The 19,791-nt window shown below is 40.9% G+C and overlaps 1 protein-coding gene across 1 annotated transcript; it reads left to right on the top strand.

Moving 5' to 3' along the window:
- The first annotated feature begins 411 nt into the window (after positions 1–411).
- LOC308617931 (placenta-specific gene 8 protein-like) lies at positions 412–19,323 on the top strand. The gene is made up of 5 exons (XM_081235342.1): positions 412–490; positions 9,156–9,284; positions 10,854–10,978; positions 16,809–16,923; positions 19,256–19,323. The coding sequence occupies exons 2-4, from the start codon at positions 9,185–9,187 to the stop codon at positions 16,911–16,913; spliced, it is 330 nt and encodes a 109-aa protein (XP_081091468.1). The 5' UTR covers positions 412–490; positions 9,156–9,184; the 3' UTR covers positions 16,914–16,923; positions 19,256–19,323.
- The last annotated feature ends 468 nt before the right edge of the window (positions 19,324–19,791 follow it).

Here is a 19,791-nt window from a genome sequence, read left to right as displayed (position 1 = left end):
TAAGAAATGCTTTAAAAAAAAAAAGAAGGAAGGTCAATTATGTCTTTAGCATTTTTTGAGTCTTAAGACCAGCTGCCCAATGCTTACTTCTAAACGTGTTTCAAGACCCTTAAGTGCCTTAGGAAGTAGATGAATTATAGAAATCCTAAATAAATAAACAAGCCTTGGACCCTCATAAAATGTGTTGTTGCCCAATCATAAATAAATCTTGCTCTCTAAGGGGACAGTGTTGTCAGGCAAATGTCACATAAAATAAACGGAATAAGGTAAAAATGGAGTGCCCGCTTTCTGAAAGGGAGAAACAGTGACCAGTACCAGGCAGTAAAGACAGCCAGGTCATGGTTTCTTTCCTCCAATCCCACCTCCTAACTTTCCACACCCGAACCCCACCCTTGCTGATTACAGCCCTAACTGCAGCAACAAAACGATGTTTGCAGAGTCTTCTCCTGGCTGGTCTGAGCTGCTGTCCTCTGCAGTTACCTTGCGTGTGGTAAGTATTTTTGGAATAATTTCAGTGCTACAAACCTCTTGTCTTTCTCTTTCATCCTCTTTCAAAAGAAAAAAGAATTATTCTAAAAGTAACAAATTATGGAACCAGTAAAATCTTACCGCGTAACTAACACAAGGCAGAATTGAATAATAGGTATTAATCATTTGCTTGGTGAATTTTTTGTTAAAACCCAAGTCTGCAACATGTAATTGCCTTTTAAATTAAATTTGACAGTGGTGATTCATAAGAGCCTGTGTATATCATGACAGTTTCTTAAAAATGAAGGTACATTTTTTAAGAGAAAAAAAATGTTCTTAGCCATGAAAGAAGAAATTATCGTATCATCATTAAGACTGGTGTCTTAATATTCTGTTTAAGCAGAATATTCTAAAATTCCTTCTAGAAACTTGTTTGGTTTGTAGCTGGTTTCAAGATTTGCTGTTGGAATTACTTTTGCTAGTGTGGGGCAGGGGGACATGACGTCTGCTTCAGTCATTTTGAGGTTTATTATTATTTTACTGTCCAAAGTTAATTCTAAATATCTGTTTTTATATAACAAAAACAATTTTTTGAGATCATCACAATCTGGCCACTTGTTGCCTGTCCTGATTTATACTGTTGTTATTATGGGCACTATTACCAAGGCAGATCTCAGTATTTTCACTGTTGAGGGAATGATTAGATTTTCTCACTTGTATGATTTAAAGAAAGGAGAAAAAGAAGGGTTTTTTCTCCCTCTTACTTCCAGGTCCCTAAGGCAAACACATTTCTTAAAGATGGTGGATAAAAGGCATGTGCAGTTTGGGAGGTGTTATTTCTGACATCTAGGTAGATGTACAGTCTAGAGATTTTGAAATTGTGTGTATGGGACATAACAGTTTCTGTATTCATACATTTGTTCATTCATTTATTTTTTTTAAACACTCATTATGGAACCTTTACCCTGCTCCAGGCACTGTGCTAGGATAAAAAGATGAGTGGCTAGGACCCGTTGCGCTCAGACTCCAGTAGAGGTGAGGGACCTGAAAACAACTGACCTTAAAATATAACCAGGACCAGACAGGCATCTTGAGAGGCCTTAAACACACTGAAAATGTGTGGGGTGCTACCCATCCACACCCCTCCATATGTAAAGAAGTCTGATGTAATTGTGATTATTTCCCTCAGGGTTTTCACTATTTTATTTCATTTTATTGCCCCAACTTTATTGGTGCCTTAAGGATGTGCTTAATTTACCTCTTGCAAAGCAAACAACCCTAAGAACAACCCCAATGCACTTGAATGCATTAGCAAAATGCAGAGGAATCCAGGAGGACTGAGCAAGCACCATTGGTTAGCCATCAGTTTTATTGAGAAATTAGCTCTTAATACTACTTTCAAACTCATTTGGGTTTTATGGGGATGTGTGGGGGAGGGAGGGTGAACATGGAGATAAATGTGTGTGCTTTTAATGGCTGCCCCTCTTAGCACATAGATCATGCTCTGGAAAAATACATCTGGAGACTTTTGGGAGAAAAAAATATTTTATAATTAAGTGTTTGTATAGGCTGCTGCTTTTTTCCTGAATTAAATTTGTCAGCATTTAAGCGTTTCATGGTCACCAGATAATTGTATTTTCACTGAAGTTTTGAGATCCCTTTATACTGACTAGAGCAGTCACAAATGGTTTTGTTATCTTCTTAGAAAGTATTGGATGGGACTAGCTCAAGTTACGGATTACAGACATCACCCAAATTCACCATTCTGTAACTTCTGACCTTTGATTTTATGGCAAAGGACCAGCACTATCTTAACCCTCTTTACTTCCATCACCAGTACAAGTTGTTGGCCTTGGGTGGGATGATGAGGGGCTCTTCCCCCCCCATCCCTTGCAAATAGTACAAAATATAAAATTATTTAACAAAGTTGACTGTTTACCAAAAAACTTTTCTAAAAAAATCAACTAAGTCCCTTCAAGATGTTTGTGCTAAAGTGGATGCAGCTATTAGCTGTCTTTTACCAGGTAAGTGATCTTCAACCCACATGATTCAAAGGACAGATGATTCCAATTCAAAACTGAGTTGCAGCAAGGTTTAAAATACAGTCCCGGGCTTCCCTGGTGGCGCAGTGGTTGAGAGTCCTCCTGCCGATGCAGGGGACACGGGTTCATGCCCCGGTCAGGGAGGATCCCACATGCCGTGGAATGGCTGGGCCCGTGGGCCATGGCCGCTGAGCCTGCGCATCCGGAGTCTGTGCTCCGCAACGGGAGAGGCCGCAGCAGTGAGAGGCCCACGTACCGCAAAAAAAAAAAAAAGAATTTAGATAGAAATCAAATAAATCACTGCCGCCATTAGTGTGCTTTGGGACCCTATGGGGGAGGGGGTGGGGTGAAGGGCAACCTTGGAAAGCCCGCTGTTTTCACCTCCTCCCCCTCTTCCCATTCCTGGAAACGCAGGGAGCAGTAATTGCCCCACATTGGTATTACCTCATACCAAAATCTTTCCCCCAATGTTCCAGATAAAATACAGGATGCCTAGTTAAAGTTGAATTTCAAATAAAGAACGAATAATTTTTTAGTATATCTCAAATAATGCTTAGGACATAATTATTCAAATTTAACTGAATATCCTGTATTTTTTCCCTAAATGCAGCAACTCTATTTAATCATTTAACCATAATTTCTGTTTTTCTCAATTTTAAACCTAGGTGCCTGCTTCCCAGATTCTTTAGCATTCTATGAGTAAAAGAGGTAGTGGCATTAGCAGGTATTGGCTAGGATGTGGAGCAAACGGAACTCTCATACATTACTGATGGGTGTGTAAATTGGTACCACCACTTTGGAATACTGTTTGGCACTATCTATGAACCCTAGGACCCAGCAATTCCACTCCTAGATATCGACACAACAGAGATACATACATAGTTCACCTAAAGTTATGTACAAGAATGTTATAGCAGCACTGTACTGTTGATAATAGTCCAGACTGGAAATAATACAATGGTAACACAGATAAATAAATTGTGGTATATCTATACAATTGAATATTATACAGTGATGAGAATGAATGAATTCTTGCAGCACACAACATGGTTGAATCTCACAATCATAATTTTGAGCAAAAGATGCCAGGAATAGAAGAATAAATAATGTATATAATTCAATAAATATGTCTCAAACACAGGCAAAATGATCCTCTGGTGTTAGAAGACAGGGTAGAGGTTGCCTCTGGGTGGAGGGTTAGACTCCCTTTGAGAGTAAGGAGGGCTTCTGGGGTTCTGTAAGTTTCTAGTTCTTGAATCAGGTTGTGGTTACAAGAATTGTTCACTTGGTGAAAATTCATCATGTTTACAGTTTCTATACTGTATATATAGTGCATTTCAATTAAAAGTGTATTTAAAGAAGAAAAGAACAATAGAACTGGGGAGATTAAACTGTCAACATAAGAACAATAAGTAGAAGGAAGAGAGAAGAGGCAAGTCTGGGGGGCAGTGGGGTACCCGGCAGGACTTGCCACACAGAAGAGGCATTTCAGGGGCTTCCCTGGTGGCGCAGTGGTTGAGAACCTGCCTGATAATGCAGGGGACACGGGTTCAAGCCCTGGTCTGGGAGGATCCCACATGCCGCGGAGCAACTGGGCCCGTGAGCCACAACTACTGAGCCTGCGCGTCTGGAGCCTGTGCTCCGCAACGAGAGGCCGCGACAGTGAGAGGCTCGCGCACCGCGATGAAGAGTGGCCCCCGCTCACCGCAACTAGAGAAAGCCCTCGCACAGAAACGAAGATGCAACACAGCAAAAATTAATTAATTAATTAATTTCAAAACAGAAGAGGCATTTCAGACAGGAAGTGAACAAATCTATGGGGGCGCGGGGTTCCTGTCCTGATCTCTGAGTTCCAGCACTTGCACTTTGAACATTTTTTGAACTCAGAAGCGACGTGTAAGGTTTCATTCCTCACCAGGACAGCTCATCGGGCCTACTGCAGACACGACATCTGTATCTGCTAGGAAACTCCACTAGATAGGCTTCAGAATCCCTCCCGATGTTCCTGTTTCATTATGTTGTTAATGTTCTCTAAATCACAGTTTCTCACCTCAGCCCAGTTCACATTTGGTGATGGAAAATTCTTTTCTAAAAAAAAAAAACAAAAACCCTGTGCTTTTCAGGATGTTTAGAAATATCCTTGGCCTCTACCCACTAGGTAGTCCTCACTCCCAGTTGTAACAACCCAAACTGTCTCCAGAAGTTGCCAAATGTCCCCTGGGAGTTGAAGTATCTCTGGTTGAGAACCAGTTCTCTACACATGAATTGTGAACCCTTGGGCAAGCTTTTATTGACTGCTTTCAAGATATTAAAAATACATAACACACATATATACATACGGACGGACATAAAAAGAAAGAGGCTAGTCACAAACTGTCTAGCTTCTGGTAGTCCCAAAAATTTGCATGAGAAGGGACGTTCTAGGAGAATGCTTACCTTTTATTCCTGAACAAGGCTTGCTCATTTCTGCTGGCCAAGATTTATAGTCCCTGATTGGTAGAGTTCAATGAAAAGAAGAATAAAGGCTTTGGAGCTCTGTAGACCTGAATTCAAATCCCAGCCCTGCCACTTTGTCACTCTGAACATGTGGCTATTTTCTGTTTCTTTCCGTTTCTTCTGTAGCCTTGTGGGAGAACTACCCACATCTTACAATTCCTAGGGGTGTAAAGGAGGTATGGGGTGGGAGGAGTATTGTGTTTCCCTCCAGAGCCAAGTACTACTCTCTTTTATTTAACTAACATTCATGAAGTACTTACCCTCTGCCAAGAATCACTCGAAGGACTTTTCAAAAATTAACTCATTTAATCCTCGTGACAACTTTGTAAGTTGGATACTGTTAATATCCCATTTCACAGATGAGGAAACTGAGGCACAGAGAGGTGAAGTAACTCACCCAAGGCCATGTAAATAGTCACTGGGAGAGCTGGAGCCTAGGGCCAGAGTCCATGACCTAACCACCTGACCGTGCTGCTCGGTCCACTTTCTCATCTTCTGGTTCCTATAACATCTCCTGTGAGGTGCTTGCCATACCTTTTCCCTGGATAGACTAAGAAGAGGATGTGGGACCAACACTAAGTCTTTGAGACAAGCCTCATTTTCTCATCTACAAAGAGGTTGGCCTGGCGATCATGATCTTTCCTTGGCCTTGGCACTTGACCACTTTGCCTCAGTTTTCTCGTCTGCATTAAAAAGGGTCTTATCACCCTTAATTCCCTGAGTGCTCTGGCCTGCTGTGAATATTAAATAGAGACCAATGTTAAGTAGAGATCAAACATGAAAAGCATAGCACTTTATACGAGTGTAAGCCATTGTGATATTGGCAACACATCACGTGCAGATTTTTTCCATCAGCTTTCACTGGCACCTGTCCCCCATGTATACGGTGATCTGCAGATTTCAAAATGTCTTCACATAGTGATCTTATTTGAGCCTCCCCAATACTAGCAGTGACTACAGTTCAAGCCTTCTGATTCCGAACGCATTGATCTTCCTATCACAACAGTGTCGTTAGCCTCGGGGTGCTGGGCTCTCAGGCGCTTTTCCGTACCATTAAATCAGGCCCTGCTACTTGGCAACATTTAGTTTAAAACAGACACAGTGGTGCATATGTCAGGTCATTGACACACAGGAAACATGGTGTTTAATAGACATAGTCTGATCACATTAATACGACAACTCAAAGAAGAAAGTCACATTATACTCATTTTAAAGATGTTAAAACTGAGGCTCAGAGAAGTTAATTTGTCCAAGGACACAGGGAGGGTGGAAAATCTCTGCTGCAGGTGTGGGAAGGAGACCTTGAGGTACAGCCGTGCATTTTCTATCCCTACACTCCGACTCTGCTTCCTGCTCCCAAAAGCTAATGTCTTTACTGTTCTTCATGCATTCCACCCTCTTTCTTTCCCCTGTGCATTTCCTCACATTATTTCCCCTGCCTAGAATGTCTACTATCTATGCCTAGACAAGAATCCCATCAGCCTTCTCCAACTTCACCAGAATGAATGATAATTCTACTCTGTTACTTTGGAAAAAAACAAAAAACACAAAACTTGTTCCCAGATCACATGTTTGGACTTCTCCAGCTCAGGGCCCTGAGTCAGATGCTTCTTTTACACCTCCCACGGGGTCAAAGAGATTCACAGAACAGACTTGTTTTGATTGAAATTAAATACCACCACTTCCTCTTTGAATTGTACTTGTCCCTCTGGTGCTTTGCAGGTGTCTCTGCAGTTTTAGGTCTTTAGTTTCACTACTAGAGATTCCCACCTCATAAGTTCTCTTCTTAGTTTCTCCTCCTTATTCAAAGTTCTGATACTCCCCTCTGGTTTTGTAACTATACCCAATACCAAAATGAAGCCAGGCTTGCTGGATAAAAAAACTTGGAATGAATTATCCTTTTCTCTTCTTGTCCCCTTTTGATTTGGTTCTCAGAGGAATCATTGTCTGGGAAAGGAGTCAAACAAATATGATTTAGAGTTAAAGCAGTCAGATTAGGCAATAATACAGCTGGTCCCCTTCACCACTCTTACTTTTTATTAACCCCTCTCTCTTAAGAAGCACTTGGGTACTTATTAAACATACAGATTCCTCAATCCCTTTCCAGACCTATTAGATTAAATCCAAATTTCTAGGGATGTATCATTCTTAAAAAACCCCTCAAGTGATTCTTACACTAAAGTTTAAAACAATAAAAGGAAAATTTGTCAATTATAAGCAAGTTTTCTATTGTATTTAAATAAATTATATCACAAATGTTAGCTAACAATATGACAGTGGTTTTCTAAGACAGAATATCTATAAACAAACCAGTGGACAATAACTGCTATGTAGAATAGTTTAATTCATAAAGACTCAGTTATAATGAGAAATACAAAACACATCTATGCAAAAACTGAAAAGTTTGTGTCTGACCCCAGCACAAATTTACATTCACTCTATTAGACAAGGGAATACTATCCATTCTGATGACTGTTAACCACCACCTCTCTGCTAATTCATTCCTTCAACAATATTTTACTGCATATCTGCTGTGTGCCAGGCACTGCTGTAAGACTCCCTAGTCAGCCCTTTATTACTTTAGCTTGTCAGTTAATTGTCTGCCCCACCACATGGCAATATATTTTCCTGCATTATCAGCAAAGGTATCATTGCCCTTACAGTTTATCAGAAAGGAGAAAGACCTTCTAATTCTAGTTAAATATTTATCTACACCTTGCAGTTTCAAACATGATTCTCGGTGTGATTTGACCATAATTATATAGCCTTCTCAATCTGGGTGGTTTTCTCTTTGTGTCATAAAGCAAGTTCTTGATAATAAATATTTGAGGCTCCTTTCTCAGGCAGTTCAAAGTGCTTTGGCATTTGTATTCCACAAGGAGAGTTGGCTGTTGGTGGGAATCAACTGATAACAGTCAGGGATCTCAGAGTAGACAAATGAGTCAGGAAGAAATGCAGAGCAAGGTGAAGAGCCTAGAAGACTGATTAGGAAGGACTGAGGAAGAGTGATATGACACACACAGTGGTCTCCAGAACTGGCTGTATCAGAATCACCTCTTAAAATTTTTACACACCCAGGGTCCACCCCAGGTTGCTGAATCAGAATCAAGTATCTGTATTTTTAACCAAGCACTCGGGATTGGGAAGCCTTGTGGTAGAACCTTTGACTGGGGCCTTTCCTGACAACATAGTGGAGGAATATTGAAGGAGCAAAAGCCGAGAGATAATAGGGGTGGGGGGATGCCCTGTAACTAGTCAAGGAAAGTGTTGAAAGTGACCAGGGACCAAGACTACAGAGCACAGCATTATGGTTAGATTTGAAATAAGAAAGGAGAAATTTTTAACATTAGTCATTAGTGAAATCATTTTAGTGAATCATTTTAGTGAAGTCACTAGTGAAATCATTTTAGTGAAGACATTTTCTCTCTTGAGAGTTCTGAAGGGGTAGCAGCTCACAAGACTGAGCTTGATTGCTGGATGAAATATGAGAAGCATAGGCACCACTTTGTTTGAGAGACACTTATTTCCTACTGGTTTTGCAACCACTGGGTGTTTCTGTGGGACTTGAAGCCTCTTTTTTCAGAGATACCTTCACAAAGGGAAATTAATCTTTTTCCAAGTAAACTTTAGCTATCAGGACACCACTAATAATTAAGCAGTTAATGCTGACATTAGCTAGAAGCATCTGTTTTAATAATAATTCTATGCAGAAGTAAAGAACTTTACCTCACAGTTCTCTTACAGAGCAACTAAGATAATGTCTGTGGAATAGCTTTGTAAAAATTGATTATAATTACTGTTAAATAGAAACACTTCAAATGCAAAATAGACATTGTTCAGGATGGTTGTCTTGAAAATTGCTGATGAAAAGAGAGATTGGTGAAAGAAGAAAAAGGAAAAAATCAAAACAAAACACACAACCAGACAACCTGAGAATGGAATCCTCATCCTCTCTCATTTATGTTGTTTTTCTTTCCTTTATGTTTTTAATTCTCAGATATTGGCAATAGTCTGGAAATGTTATGCTAAGTTAGCTGAATGTGACTGACCCTAAGCAGGAGGGGTGCAATGAAATGTCTTCTGAATTGGTATCTACGTTATATCCAATACAGCTAGGTGTTGAATACTGTTTTGGTTTTGTTTTCACAGGCAGTACCTTTTTGAACTTAGTCTTAAAAATGAATCCAGTTGTTTTGCAGCCAAAATATGGCACAGGAGGTGCAACGGTTAGTGACTGGCAAACCGGCGTGTTTGACTGCTGTGATGACATGGGGATTTGTAAGTGCACATGGTTGTTGCTTTCTCCTGGGCTACAGTTGTGCAGTTGCTGACATAAAAAAAATTGTTTGCTTATCCTCTCAAGGGATCCATGTTTTATTCTAGAACTCAGAGGTCACAAGGTTGGACCACTGGGCAGATTTTGCCACAGGATGTGCTTTGTTTGTCCTGTATATAATGACCCCTCTTGCTGTATTAATTTTAAAATAGTAGGAACCATATAAAAATCAGAGCCCACATAAAAATCTAACTTTCCAATCTAGATTTCCAGCTTCTCTTAAAAATTTGGAAAATCTGAAAAGAGGATTCCTCATTCTCAGCTGGCAGAAGTCAGTTGCTACCAAGTATTAGCTAAACCCATTCAAAGGGACCATCACTCTACAGTTTGCCATATTTATGTCCACCATCCACTACTGGCTAGTTTGTGGGGGTTTTCCAACTATTTTACTCATTCATTTTTACTTGCCTGTCCTTGAGTTCATGATTCTTGTCCAGATCAATCACCTCTTTTTATATTTTTCAACTCTTTAGTATCCCTGTGTTCTTGATGTGTTTCTCCAGTCTTCTCTTTACCTCTTCCTCTCCCTACAGTGGTGAGTCTGTGTTTCTGGTTTTCAGTATTCTTGTGACTCTTGTGGCTGTTCCATTTCAGGAAGCTTTCAGGTTTTTAGCTTTCCTGACATTTAATTCCTTCACACTACCCAACACACTTTTGTGTAAGACAATTTCCTTGTTTCAGAGTCTATTGCCGAAAGAGTTGCAGACATTCTCTTTGTGACTGGTCTTTCCACTGTCTTGAAAAACAGCCTCTTTGTTTTGTATATGATGGAAGTTCCAAGTTCAGTGGAGATAGCCTTTTGCTTAAAGCCATCAATCCAAAAACAAGAGCTTTCTTATCTCATGTAGGATACAGTCATATCAAAACTCTACCCTAGAACTTTTCAAAATAGACTTGTACTCAGCATGTTTGTGAACAGTTTCCTGTTTGTTACTATTTCCTTAGGCCCTTTTTTGTCTTATACAGACTCTTTAAAGTGAAATTTCAGTATGCTTTTTAACCTTTTGATGCCAATACCCCTTAACTTTTACTTGCTTCAATCCTCATAACAATAATAGGCCTCTACTCTTTGCCAGAACAACCATCTAGAACCTGTTTCCTACTGCTTTACTCATTTTTCCAATTATTTCTTCACTCAATGTTTTCTGACCCTAAACACCCTCCCACAGTTTTCAGAGGGTTTCTCAGACCCCCTGACGCCACAAACTTCCTATTCAAGGATGATCCAAATGTAAACAAGGGTAGGGAAGAAATAATTTGGACGTGCTCAGATCGGCAAGGCAGGAGATTTTGCAATTAAATCTGACCTGGTATATGACAAGTCAATTTTCCCCACCTCCAGGAGTGTAGGGTCCAGAAGCAAGACATAAAGAGCCAGGGGACCCCAATGTTTTCTCTGAATGTCCATTAAGGCCATTTCCTGAGTGAGCATCTTTTTGAAAGAGGTGTGATTAAGTCAAACTCACGATGACCCTGACTGCTTCCTCTGTGTGATTTCACCCTGCCCTCAGGTCTCTGTGGGACTTTCTTTCCCCTGTGTCTTTCGTGTCAGATTGCCTCTGACATGAACGAATGCTGCCTGTGTGGAGCAAGTGTCGCCATGAGGACCATGTATCGGACCCGATACGGCATCCCGGTGAGTCACTCATGTCCACTGTGAAACAGTAACCCAGACAGGACAGCCCGAGGGCCTTCCTTCAGTCTGACTGGATCTCCATGATTGCCCTCCTCACCATCATGACTTGACCCTAGTCTTTTCTCCACTACCACCCTAAATTTTTAAAGTGATTTACAGAGACCATGTGGCTACCTATCCTTTGGAATATATTCATAATAAAATCTTTTATTGATCCAATAAAAAAAAAGTTGCTGAAAAAGATGCTGGCGGTGAGCAGGTGAGGGATGGAGGTCAGCACAGAATCCTTAATCTCTCCTGGCTTTACTCAGAGTCAGACAGAGGACCCTGCAGGGTGGGTGACAGTTGCTTAGAAAGCCTTGGGTAAAAAAAGGGTGTATGATAGCTCCCCTCAGAGCTGGCACATTGGTGAGACAATTACCTCACTGGTAACTCATATACCGATGTTCATTCATTCAAAAAGGATTATTGAGCACCTAGAACGTTGTTAGGTCATAAGCTGAAGTTCACGCATTCAACAGGGATTTATTGAGTACATAGAACAGGCAAAGTACTACTACAGGTGTTAAAGACACATCAGTGAATAAAGGAAATCAAAATCGCTGTCTTCATGGAGCTTACCTTCTTTTTTTTTTGAGATTTTTATTTAACATAATTTCAGACTTAAAGTTGCAAAGATGGTACAAAGACTTCCTGAATATGCTTCACCCAGATTCCCCAAATATTAAAAATTTGTCACATTTGCTTTATTTTTTCTCTTTCCTCTATCTATGCATCTATTCTATTTTTTTTCTGAATCATTTGAGAGCAAGTTATAAACGTGATACCCTGTTATCTCTATTTCAGTGTGTATTTCTGAAAAACAAGGACATCCTCTTACATTACCACAGTGCAATTATCAAACCCAGGAATTTAACATTGATACAATACTATTAGGTAATCTATGGATATTATTTAAGCTTTACCAATTATCCCAATAATTTTCTGTAGGTGAAAAGAAAATCAATCTGGAAGCAAACACTGTATTCAGTTGTCATGCCTCTTTAGTCTTCTACAATATGGAAGAGTTTCTCAGTCTTTGTCTTTTTTTTTTTAATGAATACAGATCAGTTATTTTGTAGACTATCCCTCAGTTTGGCTTGTCAAATGTTTCCTTATGATTAGACTTAGGTTACACACTTTTGGCAGAAACTCCACAGAAGTGATGCTATGTTTGCTTTGCATCACATCAGGAAGCACATGACATCAATTTATCTCATTATGCATGATGTTAACTTTGATTCTTTGGTTAAGATAGCATCTGTCAAGATTCTCCATCACAAAGTTGCTATTTTCCCCTTCCTAATGGATAAGGACTTTGTAGAGAGATGTAAATACCCTATTCCTCATCAAACCCTCACCCACTGAAGATTCTTGCCTGCATCAATTACTACTATGATGGTTATCAATGGTAGAGCTCAGACACTAATGGAAGAAGATAGCTGCAATATAACTAAGTAAGAGTATAATCTATAGGATGGCGATAAGTGCAACAGATAAAAATAAAGCAAGGAAGAGGAATAGAGTGTTGAAAGGTTCTAATTTTGAATAGAGTTATCAGGAAAGACCTCAGTAAGAAAGTAAAGACCTAAAAGGATGAGAGGATGACTCATCTGGGGAAAGTCCAGGCAGAGGAAATAGCTAGAGCCAAGCTCCTGAAGTAGAGCTTACCTGGAATGTTCCAGACACAGCAAGCAGCCAGAGAGGCAGAAATAGTTTGGGTGGGGGGGAGGGAGGCAGGAGCGTGGAGAGATAATACAAGAAGATGACATCAGAGCATTAGCAAGAGTTAGACCTTCTAGGGCCTTGCAGACCATCATAAGAACTTTAGCTTTTATTCTAAGTGAGCTGGAAAGCCATTAAAATGCTTTTAAACAAAGAAGTGACAGGACAGATTTGTGTTCCTGAAAACGTAGCCTCTGCCCTGCTCATTGTGACTGAGAACAAGTTACTCATCTTACTAAGCTTTGGCTCCCTCACTGATAAAATGGTAAGAATAATACCTCCCCCAAGGTGGCATAGTAAGAGTCACATGAGACCATGCGTGGGAAGGACTTAGCACAGGGCCTGGCAGGTAACTGTTATTATCTTTGTTCTTAGCTCAGCTGTCTTCTCCGGGCAGGCTGCATTCCTCCTGTGGGCTTGCTCAGCTGCCTGTCTCTCAGCACTCCCTGCAGCTCTCATTTATGCCACTCATTTATGCCAGCATAACTTAACACAGGGGTTCTTAACTTTGTGGCTGTCCCATAAACTTCCCAAAACTGTACACTAAGTGTTAGGTGTATGTAGTCGTGTACATGGGTGTGAGGGTGAGATTCTCAAAGTGGCCCGACCATAATGGCGTAGAGGAAGGGGTGCTTAGCTGGATTCTGGAGATAAAGGTTCTGGGAACAGCTCAGCAAATAGCTAACTTTTGGGCTCTCTGAGAAGTCATTTGTCAGCATCAATTTTCTCATCTGTTGTGAGAAAGTTGTGCAAGATGATTTCTAAGGTCACTTCTAGGGTCTGGGATTCTATGCTATAATAAGTTTACTTGGTATACATTAAATAAGTGTATTTATAGACAATGTATCTCTTTTCTTCTTCCTTAGAACAGACTTCAAAAATGGCTAGCAAGGGCCTCCCTGGTGGCGCAGTGGTTGAGAGTCCGCCTGCCGATGCAGGGGACGCGGGTTCGTGCCCCGGTCTGGGAGGATCCCACATGCCGCGGAGCGGCTGGGCCCGTGAGCCATGGCCGCTGGGCCTGCGCGTCCGGAGCCTGTGCTCCGCAATGGGAGAGGCCACAGCAGTGAGAGGCCCACATACCGCAAAAAGAAAAAAAAAAAAAAAAAAAAATGGCTAGCAAATCCTAGGACTGATTTATATAATTCAGGTTCTTTGCTTTGTTTCCCCTTTGCATCTATGCAAACTTTTATAGGGCTGCTCCAATACAGCCTCTCTGACCTGCCCCTCCCTTCATGGACACAGTCAAGACAGCATCCCTTTGGCTAGGGCCACAACCTCTGCAGCAGAAGAGAAAGAAGAAAAACAACCACTGATTGAACACCTAGGTGCTGGGATACTACCTTAACATATATGTGCTCATTTACTACTTACAAACTCTTTATGGTGCAGGGATTGTTACCTCCATTTTATGTACATGAAAACCAGGAATGAGAAAGGCTTACGGTCACAGAACATGTAAATGCTGAAACTCGGGCTCAAGTTTATTCTGACTTGGAGTCAGGTCTGGTTTTTCCCACTTGACCATCTTGTCTTCCCAAATCGAAGTGTATTCAGCCATGTACCACAATTCATTCCTTTATTTGCTCAACGATTCTCTAAATAGTGCTCATAACAAGATTTCTTTTTTTAACAGCTTCCAAAAAAGTGAAGCACCCTTTCCCAAACAGAGTGATGAGTGCAAAATCTTTGCTTCAGGTACCCACTTCCCAAGAAGCTGCTCTGGTCAAGGCGTTTATGTCCCTTATTAACTTCAGCATGGTATAAACCTGTAGTTCATTTCCTCTCATTTGAAAAAGGAATGTTTTTTCTTTTCTATATTCTCTGTATCTGTATTATGAAACAGACTTAGAATTAGGGTGTGTTTTCTAAAGGTTTCCCTAGGTCTCTCAGCAAATAATAGTGAGACTTTTTCCCTGTAAAAACTTCCTGAGGTAAAAGACAGGCACAGACATGCTGGAACAGAAAAGTGGTTACATCCTTCTTGAATATTTTCTTCCTTGTAGCATATAATATGTACTCAGTAAGTGTTGGTTTAATGAAGGTTTAAAAGATAAAAAGAATAAAAATAAACAATGAACTAAAGAATGAAAAAAACAAGTATTTTGAGGAAGGGTTAGAGGATTTGAATGCTTTATCAGGGAAAAAGAGAAGGCCAAGAGACTGAATTGTCTTCAAGCTGAATATCCATTCCTCCATCTGATGAAGGTCACAACATTAGAAGATTCCTAACATTGTTATCTAGTTGTCCACTCTTTGTCCCACATGCTTTCTCTGTTAGAAGAAAATCAAAATCACTGTAGCAAAGAAAAAAAATTTTTTTTTTTTTTTTTTTTTGTGGTACGCGGGCCTCTCACTGTTGTGGCCTCTCCCGTTGCGGAGCACAGGCTCAGTGGCCATGGCTCACGGGCCCAGCCGCTCCACGGCATGCGGGATCTTCCCGGACCAGGGCACGAACCCGTGTCCCCTCCATCGGCAGGCGGACTCTCAACCACTGCGCCACCAGGGAAGCCCAAAGAAAAAAAAATTTTTATGAAAAATTAATCACTTATAATCTCACCATTTAGGAGCTCCCAACCCTTATAAACTAAATCTACTATAGATCTCTCTCTCTCTCTCTTTCTCTCTGTCTCTGCTCACACTGTAAATTGGGAGTTGTATTAAATTCAACATTTTAAAGAATAAGTGCTATCCAAAAATGGAGTTCAAAATTATTTCAATCAGTCAAGACACACAGTCATAGAATCTGGTTGTCAGACTAGAACCCTCAGATCACTCGGTGCCGACTACACAGGGCAGGAGTCCCTTCAAGGGCATCTCTACCCAAGGGCATTAAGACCCAACTAGACCTACCATGGAGAGGGCCCTCAAAACTTTGCAAAAGGCTTCCCTGGTGGCGCAGTGGTTAAGAATCTGCCTGCCAATGCAAGGGATATGGGTTTGAGCCCTGGTCCGGGAAGATCCCACATGTCACGGAGCAACTAAGCCCGTGTGCCACAACTACTGAGCCTGCGCTCTAGAGCCCATGAGCCGCAACTACTGAGTCTGTGCACCTAGAGCTCATGCTCCACAACAAGAGAAGCCACTGCAATGAGAAGCCCACGCACCACAATGAAGAGTAGCCCCTGCTCATCTCAACTAGAGAAAGCCTGTGCACAGCAATGAAGACCCAATGCATCCAAAAATAAATATAATAAATAAATAAATTTATTAAAAAAACTTTGCAAAGCAGCCCATTCTACGAATGAATAGTGGCTTTTCCAGACACTATTCATTCTCTTCTTTCTTCTTTTCCCCATAATTTATATATACCTCCCTCACTATGGACTTCCTCCCTTGCAGAATAGCATGAGGGATATCAATAGAAATGCCTAGAGGGATACAAGGTGAGGCCTCATCTGGCACTATACTCACAACCAATTGGAAAAATTGGTGCATTACACAACTGGCTTTAAAGGGAACCATTCCACGTTAATAAAAATAATAAATAAACCAAAAGTTTTCTTAAAAAGGAAAAAAAAGAGACAACAGATGATAGAGAACTGGGGCTATCATTGTAACCTGCAGATCAATTGAAATGGTATGGTATTATGAAAAAGGCATTGGCTTGAGAAGAGAAAGACCAATCACTGCCACCAATTTTTTTTTTTTTTTTTTGCGGTACGCAGGCCTCTCACTGTTGTGGCCTCTCCCATTGTGGAGCACAGGCTCTGGACACGCTGACTCAGAGGCCATGGCTCACGGGCCATGGCTCACGGGACTAGCCGCTCCGCGGCATGTGGGATCTTCCTGGACCGGGGCACAAACCCGTGTCCCCTGAATCAGCAGGCGGACTCTCAACCACTGCCCCACCAGGGAAGCCCCACTGCCACCAATTTATGTGATCTTAGCAAGTCAGTTAACTTCACTTGGTCATCAGAAAAACAAGGATAACGTCACAGAATTCTCATGATAAACAAGTGACATAAAATGTATGTGTTAAAGAGGTATGAAAAGTCAAATAAATGCAAGGAATTTTATGACTGTATTTATAGGCTACTTGTTGATCCGTTTGTTTGTTTTTTAACAGGGCTCTATTTGTAATGATTTCCTATGGCTGGCATGTTTCCCTTATTGCATCCTTTGTCAACTCAAGCGAGATATTGAAAAAAGAAAAGCAATGAATGCTTTGTAAAAGATGCTTGGTAAGTCGGTGGGAATTCTTTGATTTGTGAGTATCAAAACAAACTCTCAAAGACATCTTTGATTTCTTTGGTACTCTGTCTCACAGATACATGAGCTATCCATTACCAAATGGGGGGTAAATGACTTTCAATGGCCAGCCGACACCAATCAGTTGGGAGTCAGCTTCCCAGAGCCTGGGTAGAGAGGGCTAACCCTGATTGGATGGGAAAGAATTCTGTGATTTGTTAGGATGTCTGCCACAGGTGGAGTGGCCGTGTGATGTACCAAAAAAACATACCAGATCTCATCCATACCTGTCTTAACTACCTCATGATTTAAGGTAGTAGAGACACGTGTACGACAGAATATTCATTTCCCTAAGCCTAGATCACAGGTTCACTGCTTCCAACAGTAACCCATTGAGATGTTACACTAAGTGTGACTGTGTAATATATCTACTTATATGTTCTTGTCAGCTCCACAATATTGAAATAATAATTCATTCTCCAAAGTGGTAGAAAGCTATCTTAGTCTCTATAAATTAAGTGTGGACAATTCACCCAGTTATCCAAAATGCCCAAAGTTCCTGTTTAGGAAGAAGAGTACTGACTTTTTGGTGGCAGTATGGTCAAAGTTGGGCAGCTACTCATTTTCCTAGTTTCCTAAGCTCTCCTGGTCACATTTTTCCACTTTTTTTTTTTTTTTTTTTTTTTTTTTTGGAGTCCACGGGCCTCTCACTGCTGTGGTCTCTCCCGTTGCGGAGCACAGGCTCCGGACGCACAGGCTCAGCGGCCATGGCACACGGGCCCAGCCGCTCCATGGCATGTGGGATCTTCCCGGACCGGGGCACGAACCCGTGTCCTCTACATCGGCAGGTGGACTCTCAACCACTGCGCCACCAGGGAAGACCCTGGTCACATTTTTAATCCTCTCAGTTCTTCCTATTTTTCTCAGGCCAGAGGGCAATGGCTTACTCAGTCCTGCCTTTCCATCACTTACTGCCAATCCCATTGAACTTGTTATGAAAGTTTTATTTCACCTGGAAATGGCTATTGTCTACAAAGTCTTATCTCCCAAAAAGTCTTCAAAAGTGTTTGGTTAGGATGGTGCCTTCATGAGTATGACTGGTTGGCACTGGCACAGTCTGTCTCCCTCTTACTTATTTTGCCCACACGCAGCACCAAATGATGTCCTCTTGATGAACATCTTAGTTCATTTCATGTTGCATTTTAGTACCATTTTATTTTGTTGTTATTATTTTTTATAAATTTATTTATTTTATTTATTTATTTTTGGCCGTATTGGGTCTTCGCTGCTGCACGCGGGCTTTTCTCTAGTTGCGGCGAGCAGGGGCTACTCTTCGTTGCGGTGCACAGGCTTCTCGTTGTGGTGGCTTCTCTTGTTGCGGAGCACAGGCTCTAGGAATGAGGGCTTCAGTAGTTGCAGCACGCAGACTCAGTAGTTGTGGCTCACGGGCTCCAGAGCACAGGCTCAGTAGTTGTGGTGCACAGGCTTAGTTGCTCCATGTCATGTGGGATCGTCCCAGACCAGGGATTGAACCCGTGTCCCCTGAATTGGCAGGTGGACTCTGAACCACTGCGCCACCAGGGAAGCCCCTAATACCATTTTAGTATCCTAGTATTTGTAGTCTGATTGCTTTCTTCAGTGAATGATGTGCTTTACTCATTTACAAGCAGAGTCAAGATGGTGAGTTTTCTTACTCTTTTTCCTCCTTGTACCCTACCTCCTGAGAATTGGCTGTTGTTTCTCTTCCCTAGCACTGATGTTTCTTTAAAGCTCTTTGTTACCAATGTGGCTCAGAATTTTGCCAAAGTAGCCCTAGTCCCCTACTTAGAATGTGGCAGTTTACTGGTCTAGTCATCCAGTTAATGAAAAAAATTGTTTTGGGGTCTCTGCCTTTAGGAATCTCTTACCTTAACATGTTTGATGAGTCTTTGCCATTTGATAAGAGAGGTTAGCTCTGGCAATCTACAGAGCATTATGTTGGTTTACCCAACCACCTAGCAATGGTGCCTGATGCATGGTAGACACTTAATAACTAATGTGGATGAATAAATAAATGCAACTTTCAAGCAAAGAAGCATAATGAGGCTCTAACCTAGATGACTCATCTGAATCTTAAGTAGTGCTTGTGACTCTTTCAAATAGGTTGTACTGAACCAAGGGCCATTATTTGATACAGATTTTAAATATGCAGCAATTTGGCAGTAGGGTAGCAGTGGAATGAAAGTTTTGATACTTGGAACAAGATAAGGTAAAGATGGAATTGATAAGTCCTAATTCATTCATTGATTTAGTCTTTCTTTCCTTTTCTTTTTCTGATTTCTACAGGTCAAATTCACATAGCAGTGAAAGAAAATGCTGGAATGAAATACTGCATCTATTCAGTGCTATCTCACCTCAAGTCTTAAGAAACTAATTCAGCTAATCATATGGTTTCAAATGGCTTCAAAACATTTTTAATTTTTGGTTTATTTTGAAAGAAATATATTTCCACTGTTGTTCTCTAAGATGAATGCCATTAAAAAATTAATTTCCTCAACGATTCTTGTGTCTTTAAATACTTCTTCATGGAAAATTACAATATGCTTCTTTTAAAAATGAGCCAAGCTTGTCAAAATGTCAAAGTTGAATGATGGATTCGTAGAGATTCTTCATTCTACTTTTCTACCTTTACGTAAGTTTGAAAATGTCCAGGATAAGAAGTTTTTAAAATGTTGTCAAGTAAAAGTCTTCTGTTATTTTGGATTTTCCCTGCACTGGGAGACCCGGTGTTACCCTGCACAGCCCTTCACTCCAGGTTTCCTCCCTCAAGGAGCCTGAATGTCTTCTGGCACGTCTTCACAGCCTCATAAAGTAAATCTACT

Source organism: Mesoplodon bidens (assembly GCF_964165515.1).
Source record: "Mesoplodon bidens genome assembly, chromosome: 1".
Classification (NCBI taxonomy): Eukaryota; Metazoa; Chordata; class Mammalia; order Artiodactyla; family Ziphiidae; genus Mesoplodon; species Mesoplodon bidens.
Note: the sequence above shows the minus strand (reverse complement) of the source record. Positions and strands in the feature narration are given on the sequence as shown.